Source organism: Nymphalis io, chromosome 1, assembly GCF_905147045.1.
Source record: "Nymphalis io chromosome 1, ilAglIoxx1.1, whole genome shotgun sequence".
NCBI classification, from domain to species: domain Eukaryota; kingdom Metazoa; phylum Arthropoda; class Insecta; order Lepidoptera; family Nymphalidae; genus Nymphalis; species Nymphalis io.
In genome coordinates this window covers 13645825-13660401 of record NC_065888.1, presented here as the reverse complement: position 1 = coordinate 13660401, position 14577 = coordinate 13645825, and the positions used below count along the sequence as shown (strand labels likewise).

The following is a 14577-nucleotide window of genomic DNA, read 5'->3' as shown; positions in this document are numbered from 1 at the left end:
ATATAAAATTCGCATACTATTATGTATCTATTGCGACTATCTTGTTTCCTACTACATATTACAATATTTAAAATATAGTATTTTTACGATGATAGGTATTTTTGGGCCTCTATTTTGTTTGATACGTACATTTAACGTTAACTTATTAATAGTTATGAGTGCAGCAATGAGAACGGATACGTGAGTGCAGTTTTTATTTTAGGTCCCAATAGTTTGTTGTCCGTTATATTATAATTATTTATTTTGTTTTTGAACGTTTCCTATATTTCTTTTCTATCGAGTCCTGCCACCCTTATGATTTCGCTGAGTTAATTTTGTGAAATGTGAATAATTTGTTTAAAGTAATAATCTGATTTTCTTAGTGGCTAGACCACTATAACTGCATTAAACCTTTTAATTAAAATATGAATATAATTAAAGTTGTTTCGTAGTAGATCCTAATAAGACATAGATCAATATGTATTCATTCTTTTCATATTTGGACTTTGAAAGTCTTGGCTTTTGACTGATACAGACCTTTTTCGAGTGTCAAAAAAATTAGAACTACAGCGTGTAATGTGACATCATTACACTATTATACTCTTTGGTACATATTAATGTTACGAATTTAAAAAATAAATCTCTGTTAAATTTTTATGTTCTTTTTTGTAAATTATTTCATGTATGTATAATATTGTACTATTTTATGGAGAAGTAATGTTATGGTCTTAAAATGGGTAATGTACTTTTTTTTAACATAACGTTTATATTGTACCTATTACTCAATTTTTAAGCGCGATCGTAAGTTTTGGCAAAAAAAGTATAATATAAATAGGAATAATCTAAAGATGGTAACAAAAACTTCTAATAGACTTGAACATGTGTGGCGAACCTTTAGGAGTCCATTACCTATAAATTATTAAATATATTGCTTAGTCGTTTTAGAAAAGTTAAATAAAAACCTTTTCTGGACTATACATTTGCACATTAATAGAACTATGACAAATAAACATACATGAGTTTGATTAAAAAATAAATAAAAAAATGCAGAAAAAAATATTATCCTCTCGTACAAAAGGTCCGCCAGATACCTAGGAAATGTGCTACAAATCGTTTGGAACCACACTTGTATCATACTTTTTTTTGTTTCATAAATTACTTAATTCGATCCCTGGAATTTTTATCCACTGTCACCAGGTCATAGTAAAACATGTAATTGCTATCACATAATTATTATTATTTATTACAAAATAAATATTGAATACAGTAGTCGAAAAATAGCTTGATAACCGCTGTTGTAAAACAATACGCGCGTACATTGCTTTTCGTTATTTTAATTTCAGACAAAGAATCAGCTGATGTCAGAAAGCGTAACAGTTGTTTTGTGAACATATCTCCCAAAATATCTGATTCACGAGAAGAATGTAAATCTCATATTAACATTATTTCCAAAAAAAAATCACCAAGTTTTAGTGAAAATCAGTACTTGAATACCGAAAGCAGAGAGTATTATAAAAAATATATTTTTGATGATAAACCTGTAAAGGATGATAGTGATTGCAATGATCATTCGTTTAGTAAAAATGATGCAGGACAAGGAGACAAAAATGATTTCATTACTAAATTTGACCTAGATGAAATAGAAATACTCAAAAAAATGTCTCGAGAACTTCAAACGGACGAAAATTCTAGTATTGGTCTCGATTCTAATATAAAACTCTTTAAAACAACAGTTAACCAAATTTTAGAAAATTTTTACATCAATATGCAAGAGTTTGAACTTTATAAGAAAAAGTATCACGAAATATTACATAAGAATAGAGGAAATACGGTAACAGAAATGGAAGATTTAATTAAGGATATGATACAGCATATAAGATCATCAGACTCATCCGTGAACAATAGCAAATTCACTGATATAAAAGAATTTAATGAAGAATTTGCTACAAATAACCGAAAAGTAAATATCGATAATACAAAATATATATCAAACAGTTTCAATTCTACAATAGAAGCTTTTAAAAATGAGAATTATTTAACAGATTCAACTTTCGAACAAAATAGTTCAAAATTTAATACCAGTGACAAGAAAGAAAAATTCTTAAACATTTTCCTGCAGAGTGGCACTCGCTACGTCGAAATAAAAATGGATGATCGCAGTCTTTTTTCTGAAATAAATATAAGAGAACACAACTTTGATGTTATAAAAGAGCCACTAGCGTCAACCGAAAACTTTAAGAAATTAAAAGAAAAAAACATTGAATTAGAAAACTATGTCAAAGAACAAGAACTATATTTGAAGGATAGAGAAATACCAGTTAAGAGCTCAAATGCAAAGAAAAATATACATCTAAATGAGGATTTTCTCGATAATGATAAAAACGACTGTATTAATAAGTTTTTCATATTTAGAATTTGTAACTATTTATGTCGCAAACTTCGTAAGAATGCATTTGTTTAATTGAACTAGTACAATGGAATATCATATTCAATATATTACGAGTATTTATTCAATTAATTTATTGAGGACTAGATAATATAATACAGGAACAAAATTATCACGTTTCACCATTCTCCTCGAAGTTAACAATATAATACCACCTAACCATAGTTATGTGCTTGCAGAGTTGCATCGCAAATTCTTTCTTCATATGCAAAAAATGTGTAATAATCGGCAAATCAAGCATTATAAAGGCCTGCCCATCGATTTCTTCTTGCTTCATCTTATCCGCAATAAGTTTGCAATCATCTGTACTACTTAGATAATCATATACATCGTCCACAGACCAATCCAGAGGATTGCGAGCTAATTTTCCTTTTCCTTTAATCCAAGTCATAGCCGTGTGTTTTTCGAACATTTTGTTATCCGACGGCAGGGGATCATCAGTACTAAATTTAAGTTTCTTTAGCTCCGGCTCTTCCGAATCTGAAACGTCCGATATATTTTTGGCATCCCTCGAATTACAACTGCTTTCATTCGTATCGTTTTCTGTGTCGCTGTCTGCGGTGTTTTGCTTCTTGGATGCACAGGAATTGCTGTAAATAGTTTCAACGTCCTTCTTGTTCCAATGCGCCTCTTTCATTTGTAATGCGAAATTTGGTAACTTTGCACCTCGTGTTTTCATTTCCATTTTCGGGTAATTGCTTTTAATTTCGCGTTTTCTTCTAGTGCTTCTCTTGTAGTCTGAGACACTATCAGGTGAGTTTGGCCTGGTTCCGGATTCGGAAGGTGGCGTGGATCCAGCGCTGTGTTCACTCTCAATAGATTCACCATCTCTATTATTCTCAACTTCTTGCGGTGGTTGCTCTTTCTCCCTTTTTTCCGGAGTTACCTTTTTCTTTTTCCTTTTACCATTCAAACTGCCTTTTGGTCTTCCCCGACGTTCGGTTCCATTATCTGAAAATAGAAAAAACATATTTATTTAATTTAATAAGTTTTATTTTCTGATTTTAATTATTAGTACACAACAGCATAAAACAACACGTATACATAAGTACTCACGGAATGTAGACTTCTCAACTTGCTGGCAGCTGTGTGGGCACTGCTCTGAGTATTCGACGGGACCAAACAGGCTAGGGCAGGCTTGTAGCTTGACGCACACGTCGCGACAAAACGACTCCACCTGCTCTGATGACGTCACTATCGGGACGTAAGCGTGGTAGGGTCTGGTTTTTAGTCTAAAAACAATAACAAAGTTTAAATAAGAATTTAATAATTAAAAAATAAAATATTTAGGCAAGATATAGAAATTTAATTGTATATGACTATACATGCAGATGATATATATACTATGATATATATACATATAATATGGGTTGTCAATGTCGGGTTGCGGGAATGATAGCTACTACTAAGCTATTAAAGAGTTCTACTATATTCATTATGGTTGTACCATTTAATTATTTTGGTAGCAGGATGGAACAAAATTAATGAGCAATCAATATATTTAAAAAAGGCTAAAATTCGTAAAAATAAAAAATAGAACTCACTTCGCACGCAACATTTCAAGTCTCATTCCCTCCTCTGGCGGCCCTTCAGTTTCCCAATCTTTGAGTAACTTCGCCGGCTTGTAAGATGCCGATATTATCTTGTTTAGCACTTCTTTTAACACGAGCAGTAATGGCCCGGGTCCGACGGCCTTCGGTAGTTGGGACAATTTGTTCCGACTTATCGATGGTCCTGCGTAACATTTGTAGTTAAAGAATATTCGATCGCACCATTCTTCAGTTGATTTTAAATCTTCCTTAATAGTTTTTGGTTCTTCTAAAGGTTTTGGTGGTTCTTTCGGATTCGTATCAGGTATGTGCAGCTCATAATTATTGCTGTCACACCATCCTACAGGGAAAAGGAGATCACTGTCCTGAGAGTACCAATATTTTTCACCGATTGGCAGAAGTTCAACATATAACATATGCTCTACAATAGACTCGACTGATGCTACGTGGATTTCTTCATGATTGAGTGGGTTTGCAGCTTCCAATTTCATATTGACCTCGATACCTTTTAAGAGATCTTTATTACCAAAACAGTAATCCGGTGCAGGAACAGATGCAGTTACCGACAGATATTCTTCCCAATCAAATGTACCCTCTGTCCATATTTTGGGTGGTTTCAGTTCGAGTTTGTTTCTCTGCGCCCAACCTATGGGGTAAATGTAGGGATGCATATTGTCACACATCCATGCCATTTTGGTGTCTTCGTAATCATCGAGGTGATCATCGATTACGACCAGAAATTGCAGGTTATTAAAGATCTTGATAACAGTTGCTGGACAGAAAGTGTTCATATCTAGTGGACTTAGTGCTTCTACTTTCATACCTGTGGCAAAGCTGTGTGCTTCTAAAGTTGGGTTTGGCTGTTGGGTATTCAAAAATACGTATTAATATGCTGACGATTTGACACTTTGAAACTTAGATATTGTATATAGATCTTTTTTTATACACTAAAAATGATTTTGATCGAATTCGAACCGAGAACAGGCTGTCAGATTAACTGACATATTCATTAAAAAAAATTAAAGAATTTGACCGCAAACGACGATTACCTCTATTTTTATAGAATAGGAAGGCGGACGTGGCCACCAACCTTGGGAACTAAGATGTTATGTCCCTTGTGCCTGTAATTACACTGGCTCACTCACCCTTCTCAGAATATCTGATGAGTGGGTGGTACCTACCCAGACGAGCTTGCATCAAGATCTACCTCACCTGAAATAAATCAGCCGGAGTCGGTTCCTTTATAGATTCTTCGGCGCTTTGTCTCAATTGAGCACTGAGTTTATTTTTACACGAGAACTTATTGACTTTTCCCGGATATTTGAACTGCCACGGAGAACCCTAAAACATTTTAATGTCTTAAAAGTTTCGATAATAAGACAGCAAATATCATTTACAAGCAAGGAATCAGGGAATAAAAACAACAGTTCAATTTAAGTAAAATATACCTTATTTGTAACAAATCCAAAACTACTAAGTCGGGGATTGCAAAAAAATATCCAAAATTGTTGCAAATCGTCGTCGGCACCGTCATAGCGTAATAAAAGACGTCCGCCGACATTTTCGCGAACCTAAAAAATTATTATGTTCAAATCTCAAGTTATATTTTATTACTTTTAAGTAAATTATTATTACTCTCGTTAAGAATAATATATAAACCTGTAGGTATTCGATAAAATAAATCACGGTTTACATATTAAACAGTACCTAAATATTATGTTTATTTCCAGCTAAGTGTCTTATTGTTTTAAGCAATTTCTCAGTTATTATTTTTTAGTATTTAATTTGACTATTTTAGTACTTACCGTCGCTATCCAATATCTATAAGGATCAATAATATTCTGAATTTCCACTTTCATCCCCACTTTAATTCTATCAATTGGAGACAATCCTTTGTTATTAAGTGCCTCAATTGATACCGATTTACCGACCAAAAGGGCTTTCTTCATTATTTCTATGATTGTCTCTCCACATCTATCATTTATCTCATCTGGAGGTTCGACCAACTCGTCATATTTTCCGCACCAGCCTAATGGATGAACTTTAGTGGTGGATATATCACACCAGAAGTCTGTTTCGGCGCCGATAAACTTTATTCTGAGGAGATGGCCACAGACCATGGTGATATCGGCTATCCAGTACACGTCTGGATTATTTTTATGACAAACTTCAAGAAGCATGCCTTGCTTGATGCCATTGTTGAGACTAGCTTCGACCTATAAGTAATTTTTTTTTAAATTAATTCTCAATGTAATCGTACCATACATAACAAAGTTATTACATTATACAAATACCAGATAAATATATTACTTTTAATGAGTTAATTGACTAATTTCTGGTATTATTTCTACATAACAAACATATGTTATTGTTACCAAAAATGTTAGTTTTTTTAGGGCGAAATTCGTACTTTAAAACCTATGACTGAAATTTTGAGACTGATGAAATTTTAATTATTGAATACTATAAGCGCTAACCGTACCGTAACTTTACAGTGTTCGGTCCTTGACATATTTTATTATTAGGTCAAGAATATTTTCGTGCTGTGGTTATTCTTCGTAAATTTATTAAACATTGAACACAAACTAATAATAAACTATTATAAATATAGACGAAACCCATGGCATAGGTACGACAGTTATGTACGAGATTGAAAAAAGTAGGATGCACTTTACAAAATGAAACAGGTACCTACATTTAGAAAAAAATACCTTCTATTATCAAATAAGTATTTATGGCTATTGAGCCATGGACTACCATTACCATCTGTACAGCATAAACACATAATAAGTGTACAAAGCTTAAAAAAAATGGCTAAACCAACGGTCCAATGTTTTGTATTCCAAGTACTGGGAAAATGTTACAATAAAAATATAGACATTTCTATATACATTAAATGAAATAAATTATGCTATTTATATTATGATGGCAAAAACTGTTAGTACTCATTTTAATAAAGTCACCTTGAAATTAGCATTGTACACATTTCATAGAAGGTCAAATTATAATTCAAATCTTGAGAATATAAAAACTATGCTAAGCATTTTTTTTTAATATTTCAATATTAATATGTTAAATTTATTAAGTTTAATATGTTACATTATCTCAAAAATTATACAACCAATTTTCATTTATCAGCCAAGGAAGAAAATTTGAAGCAGTGAAAAAGAATAGATTGAATTAACAATGGCACAAGATACTCCTTATTAAGTCACAAGGATCAAATTAAATATTTTTTTAAAACATTAATGATAAGTTAATATTTTATGCCTCATCGGAATACATAAATGTGGGTTCAAACCCTGTTAAACATCACAAAACTTCATGAGCTAAGTAATATTTATAATAATTCATCTTGTGCTCTGCAGTGAAGTGAAACATGATAAAAATCAGCTACATGTATATCAACCAAACAGCATTAGATCAGCATGGCAAAATAAGCTCCCTTCATCTTAAAGAGGTGGAGGCTCAGTAGTGGCATATTTACAGGCCTTTACTTTTAAATTAGATTAACTTATCCAATTATTTTTTAATAGTTAGGTAAATGGGGATGAAATTGACCGTATATAAAATGGATATCATTATTGATTGTATAAGTATTTCTACAAGTAATTAATGTGGTAAATATTAATAATAACCAGTAATTAATAACTGTTCATATTGATGATACATATGTCACAATTTGGTAAATGTGAAATCTAAATGTGTGTCTTCAATTTATCACTGACCAATTGTTATTTATTATTTATTACTGTTTACAGTAATATTAATAAAATAAACAAGAAACTAAATTCATTATTCAATATTTATTGGTAACTAAAAGAAATTTATCAAAGTATCAAAGTGATGGTGGTTACTAATTATAACTGTTAAATTTTTGCCCATGTACTGAAGCAGGTTTTAGGTATAAAAAAGTTGCAGTGTCTTTCCTTAGGACTCATGCTTGTATCATAACAAATTTCATCATTTTTGTCAGTGGATTTAATGTAACATAATTTTTAATAAACCATACTTATGTAAAAGATACTAAAGCTTCGTTGCCAATATTGTTATTATTAAATTCAATAAAATGACATTTTGTTAATAAATATAATTAATTTAAATTTTATTAGTTCGTTATTATAAAAATTAAATACAAATACCAATCATAATATCGACTTCTATATGAACCATTTTCAAGTACCACACAAAGTTTATTATTTAAAATTAATAATAGCTGCTTATTGAAACAATAATTTTTAATCAAATAAATATTGTACAGAAATGTTACATGTATATATGATATGAGACATTTTTTTAAGCCAATGAATATTACAGCACAGAATGCTGCAATGTATATATTTTTTTATAATCGATTCGGTGAAAATTTTATTAATTATTTGAATGGCTTTGCATAAACCAATTCTAAAGATAGATAAGTATTTAAATGAAGTTACCATTGACATATACATTCAATCTATAAATATTTATATCAATTTAATATTTGAAGTTATTTATTATAAGTTTTAGGATCTATTTATAAAATAAACATCTTTATGACATGCAATAGTTTAAAAGGCCAAATAATACTATCTCCTTATTAAATTTAATATAAAATAGATGATATCTATTCATTAAAAAAATGAACTGCTTACAAAATTTGTGGAAATATAACAATAAGCTGGCACAATTAAATTTTTTTTTTTTATTTCATATTAAAAAGAAAATGAAAGTACTTACTTAATTAGGCAATTATATTTCATTACGACAATGTGGCACAATTCGTGACTGTTCTATATATTCTGAGCATATGGTTTAATTCATAACTAATATTTAATTAAATAACAATATATGTCTACAAAAATAAATAAAAACATAAGATATTTAAAATATCTTTATATTTGGCGAAACTAAATTCTATAAATAACTTTAAATAGCCTTTATAAGTTGCGATGTTGTTAATGTTTTTTTTATATATATATATTTCTATTTAAAAAAAAGAGCTTTTTAAAGCAATCAAGTTTAACTTATCATTCTATTTCACTATCACTCAACTTCAACAAAAATAATTTAATATAAAACTATATTTATCATTATACAACATTAAAGAGTAGTTAAAAGTCGCTACTTACATGAGAAAATAATTCTTCAGGGACAGCAATACTTTTAGTATCTTCTAAATAATTGTTCCAATCGAACTCCATAACTTTTACAAATAAAAGAAACGAATATTGATCTCATTAAAGTAATTATAATTTAAAATAAATATAAATTACTCAAAAGCCCGAAACGAACTTAACTCCCCTCCCCTTAAATTTCAGTTCACTGAATGAAATTGAAATTCATAATCACCCACAACCTACCAGTATATTTTGTTCTCAATCTTTGAGTTTGACGCATTATTGTATGGAAAATACAGATCTTTGATTTATCGTTCTATTTCAAATATGAATTATTTACTAGTCTATAATAATTAATATTTATAAATAATTATTATACAAAATGTTAGTTATCGTGTATTTTACATATGTTTTCTGTAACTATTACTAGAATAATTTACTACAACAACTTAAAAAATATCTATATAGCACTTTTTATATATACCACGAGTGTGTATATAGCTACATCTAGCTTAATGATACATGTCGTAAAATGTTATTGTATATTTTTTGTTTTATTTGTATATATTGTATATATTTTGCTACGAAAAAAAACAAAGAAGATTTTATTTCATAAACCTAAACAGGTCTATTTTATTTAATTAAAACATAGCGACTATAAATTTTTGCTTCAATCTAAATGAAAATGCATCTTATTGCATTTTGTTTATCATAAATTAATCTAAATTATTTTGTTAAAATGAAGATGTGACTTTAAGTCAAAAACGTGTGGCGTCGATGTTTCATCGTAACATTATTCATGCGGAGTGTGTTATGTTGATTCTAGATTGCATTTATAGTCTGTAGCTGTACGTTTTTATGACGTTATGATGACGGAATGTAAGAACGAATGATAACTAATTTGTCAAGAATCAAGTCAATCAAGTCATAAAGTTTTTAATTTCCATACAAATCATACAATAGTCAATACAAATCTATAAACGCTAGACTTTTTGTAATCGAAACTGCACCTATATAATTGTGTTTCTATCGTAATACTAAAACATCTGGAAAGTGTGCGTGACTAAATGAATCAAAGTAAAATTAATTTGATAATTTAATTATGTGAATACTTTCTCTTTACAAATTGTGTTGCGACATCAACAATGGATCGCTTTACACCAAGCAGTATACTTATTTCTTTATCTTCAAATACCTCAAATGGGACTGATGATGAGGGTTGTATGCTTCTTAACCCGTCGCAGAATGTGATAATTACTGGTGCGTACAATGGAATTCCACAGACCTTGATACTAAACTTGATATCATGGAGTTGTTTAATTTTATTATTTACTGTGTTACGACGCACTGCATGGAATTATGGACGGATGGCTTTAGTACAACGTTCTAAAAATCGCTGGACAAATTTATTCTACCGAGGTGGAGATAATGACGCATTAGTAGAGAGACGAAGAAGTGCCGATGAGTCATTGAATATCGATGAAGGATTTTTCACATGGCTACCTGCTGTGTTTCGACTTACTCGTGAGCAAGTACTTGCCAAATGTGGACCAGATGCTGTTCACTATTTGTCCTTTCAGAGACATGCAATAACACTTATGTTTATTGTCACAGTGGTCTCGATTGGAATTATTCTTCCGATCAATTTTCAAGGGTCATCACAACTTGATGCTAGCACTTTTAGTCGAACAACATTATCCAATATCAATGGCAGGTCCTATTGGTTGTGGGTACATACTTTGATAAGTATTATGTTTCTACCAATCTCTGTATTGATTATGAGAAGATGTACAGGGCGAAAACCAGTACCAACATCTATGACAGGAACAATTATGATCACAAATATATCAAAAGCTGATAGAAATGAAGCCACAATAAGGGCATACTTTACACATAACTTCCCACACATTCAAATTGTTGATTTACGTCTTGCCTATAATGTAAATAAATTAAATGAAGTACAGGAGAAAAAAGAAATGGTGACAGAAGCCCTAATTTATACTGACACATACTTCAGGAAAACTGGGAAGAGAATTACAGTTAAACCAACATTATGTGGGCCAGAGGTGGATGCTCTAGAATTTTACACAAATGAAGAAAAACGACTAAAAGATGAAGCAATTAGATGTAAAGCTATTGTACTGAATGATCCCTTAGGTATAGCTTTTCTAACTTTGCCCTCGTATCAATTAGCCGAACATGTCATTAACCACTTCAGCCTGCATCGTGGATGGGTTCTTCAACACGCCACTAATCCTTCAGACATTATTTGGGAGAATTTGAGTGTTCAGCCCGGTGTCTGGTATGTGAAGGCTATTATTGTCAACTTTATTTTATTTATTGTCCTTTTCTTCCTAACAACACCTGCTTTTGTTGTTAATCTTATTAATACATCAATCGCAAAACCAGACACTCTAAATAGAGTCAGCAGTTTAATCTTCGAGTTTCTTCCCACATTACTTTTGTGGACCATGGCAGCTGTTATGCCGGCGATTGTGGCCTTCTCGGACAAATTCCTTTCACATTGGACTAAATCACAGCAAAATTATTCTATAATGACAAAAACTGTAATGTTTCTTCTACTTATGACGTTGATTTTACCTTCATTAGGACTTGCTAGTGCTGAAGCATTCATGGCGTGGGCATTGCACCATGAAAATGATACGATGCGCTGGGACTGTGTGTTTCTTCCAGATAAGGGAGCACTGTTCGTTAATTACGTAATAACCTCCGGCTTCATAGGTACCGCGCTCGAACTCATACGATTCCCAGAGTTATTCCTTTATGTCTGGTATTTGTTACAGTCAAAATCGAAAGCGGAGAAAAGTTATGTGAAGAAAGCTATTTTGTATGAGTTCCCTTTTGGTGTGCACTATGCTTGGAGTCTGGCCATTTTCTCTATAACTATGGTCTACAGTTTGGCCTGTCCTCTGATAGCTCCATTTGGACTTATCTACTTCTTGTTCAAGCATATCGGTGATAAGCATAATTTGTATTTCGCTTATGGACCGTGCGATATGAGCGGCGTTGGCGGTGGGCGAATTCACGCTACTGCTGTTAGATTAATACGAGTTTCTGTGTTACTTTTGCTAATAAGTATGGCGGCATGGGCTGGCCTGAGAGCAGGTTTTGAGGCCCGAACGATAATATTGATAATGGCTTCAATTGTTGCTTTTGGGACATTCCTATTACTAAGTCCATTTCCTAGCTGCACACCTCCAGCTCCTCTGCAAGAGGAGTCCAGTATAAGGTTCCCAGAGTACGTGGCTCCGGTACTAACTAAACCGCTGGATTCTTCGCCCACTTCAACGCCTTCGACACCTGATTATGGCGCGTCATCACCCGTCGTTAATCTATCTTACACTCCAGACCCTATAAACATATAGATTGTTTCGCTTAATAAATTAATGTTTGGCAAAGTCATATCACGAGATAAAAGAATATCTTTAGATATCGGTCGCGTTTTCGATATTGACAAAAGAATAGTATTTATAGCAATGTAAATAGGTATATATAACTAATGCAATATTTTTATATTATAATATATTCCTAGTCGTTAGGATATTTTGAAGGAATCTGTATTAACTTTACTCTTATAATTCGTTGCCTTATTCATATATATACGATATGAAAACACTAAATGTTTTTTATATTTTTCCCCGATATATGTTGTTTTTTTATTAGTTGATGTTTTATTCAAATTGTAATAAAAAAAATCAATTACTGATATAATAATTCTTTGAAAAGATTGTATTATTTACATATTTTTTAATTCCAATAAATCTTATGTTAATTAGAATCATTAGAAGCTGTAAGAGTAAAAATGTTAAATCCCTTATTGTAATTTAATACTTAATGGACTTATTTTTGCTTTGTTAAAAGACTTCCAAGCAAATTATTTGTTATTGTAATCTACACATTCTAATAACATGAATTAAACACTAATATATTAAATATAATTGTCAATTTGTGGCATATTTTTATGTAAATAATAAACTTTAATATTGTGATTTTAATGGCTGTCTAATTTCGAACACTTCACCTGTCAATGATAATTTTGTTCGATTGATGTAAATTAATGTAGTAGAATATTTTGTTAAATTTTGCAAAATAAATGATATTGTTTTTGTTCAACATTGTGGTTTCATGTTGTATACAGTAAACATGACGTGTTCGCAGATCCGCTTTATCATTTTAATCATTCGTACTTAGTAATTTTAATGTCTGTCCATTAAATGATAAACATTATAATAATGACGTAATAAATTAAAAATAATTGAAAAGCAGTTTGTTATATTTTTATCGGTAGATTCACAAAATATTTTCTATTTTAATCCAAAAAAATATTTTAAATGTGCTGAAACCCGCTAATCTGTCGAGGCTATACGATCATAAATTTTTATCTTGTTACTTAATAATTTTAATTTTATGAATTTATGTCGTGATATTGGATTGTCATAAACTTATTAAACGAATTTTTTTTTTTTTTTCAAAAAATTATAATTATTCAGAAACCAATGGAAAAAGAAACCAAATCGCTTTAAAGGAATACTTTATATAACTATAGCTGCAGAGAATAACAAAGAATTTTTATTTTAGCATATAAATATTATACTAGTACAAAGAATTCGAAAGTATTGTGCAATATTAAACTCGTAAATATGTTACGTAAAATGACTGAAGTCTGAACTGGTTTGCACCACGAAATTATTTATGTAGCTGTTTTTTTATTTATTGTAGGTACTATGTATTTGTAAGATAACACTTATTGTATCCTTTGTTTAGTTGGATTGAAACACTGAGTTGTAATGAAGAAATGAGTAACATAGTTCTACTAAATGATATTGAAATGTTTTTCTCTCAACAAACAGAACCGTTTTATTTTATTCGTAATCTATTTTCATGAACCATAATGTTCCTGTTTATTCTTTTTTTTTTCACACAGAAATTGGGCAAGCCAATGTTCCAATTTATGTTATACACATATAATAATAAAATTTATAATTCAATGTGATATCTTAGATATTGTTTATTATTTCTACGAAACGATTATAAGCGCTTTCCAAATTATATACAACTAGTGGCCCGCCCCGACTTCGTCCGGGTTAAACATTTATCTTTTTTACGCCAATACTTTACTTTGAAACTTTGGTTTATGTTATTGGAATTTTCGTAGGGTTCTTTATTTAAAAAAATGCAGTTGTTTTTCACTGATAATGTAGCTTTCTATAGTTAAAAGAAGTATTAAAATGAATAAGTAGATTTTAAATTTATCCATTACAAACAAACTTTCAAAAATCAAATCTCTCTTTTTAATAATAGTACTCTATACACTATATGTGATGTAAGGCCGCAGACCTGAATGTCCTGGGTTCAATTCCCATGTCAGGCCAATAAAAAGTTATTGGGTTTTTCTGTCAGAAAAATTCTCAGTGGCAGCCCAGAGTCTGGAGATTAGAAGTGTGTACACTCCCGTGCCTCGGAAAGCACGTAAAACAGTTGA

General features: G+C 31.0%; 3 protein-coding genes across 3 annotated transcripts; 2 read left to right on the top strand and 1 right to left on the bottom strand.

Moving 5' to 3' along the window:
- Positions 1-581: 581 nt before the first annotated feature.
- On the top strand, positions 582-2465 carry LOC126770313 (uncharacterized). Its single transcript, XM_050489681.1, has 2 exons — positions 582-716; positions 1323-2465. Exons 1-2 carry the CDS (start codon positions 713-715, stop codon positions 2438-2440), a joined length of 1122 nt encoding a protein of 373 aa, XP_050345638.1. The 5' UTR covers positions 582-712; the 3' UTR covers positions 2441-2465.
- A 1-nt stretch (position 2466) lies between these two features.
- LOC126769956 (scm-like with four MBT domains protein 2) lies at positions 2467-9275 on the bottom strand. The gene is made up of 7 exons (XM_050488994.1): positions 9087-9275; positions 5781-6191; positions 5424-5546; positions 5188-5316; positions 3970-4835; positions 3482-3657; positions 2467-3376 (listed from the first exon to the last, which is right to left on the bottom strand). The coding sequence occupies exons 1-7, from the start codon at positions 9156-9158 to the stop codon at positions 2538-2540; spliced, it is 2616 nt and encodes an 871-aa protein (XP_050344951.1). The 5' UTR covers positions 9159-9275; the 3' UTR covers positions 2467-2537.
- A 714-nt stretch (positions 9276-9989) lies between these two features.
- LOC126769999 (CSC1-like protein 2) lies at positions 9990-13968 on the top strand. The gene has a single exon (XM_050489099.1). The coding sequence runs from the start codon at positions 10220-10222 to the stop codon at positions 12458-12460; it is 2241 nt and encodes a 746-aa protein (XP_050345056.1). The 5' UTR covers positions 9990-10219; the 3' UTR covers positions 12461-13968.
- The last annotated feature ends 609 nt before the right edge of the window (positions 13969-14577 follow it).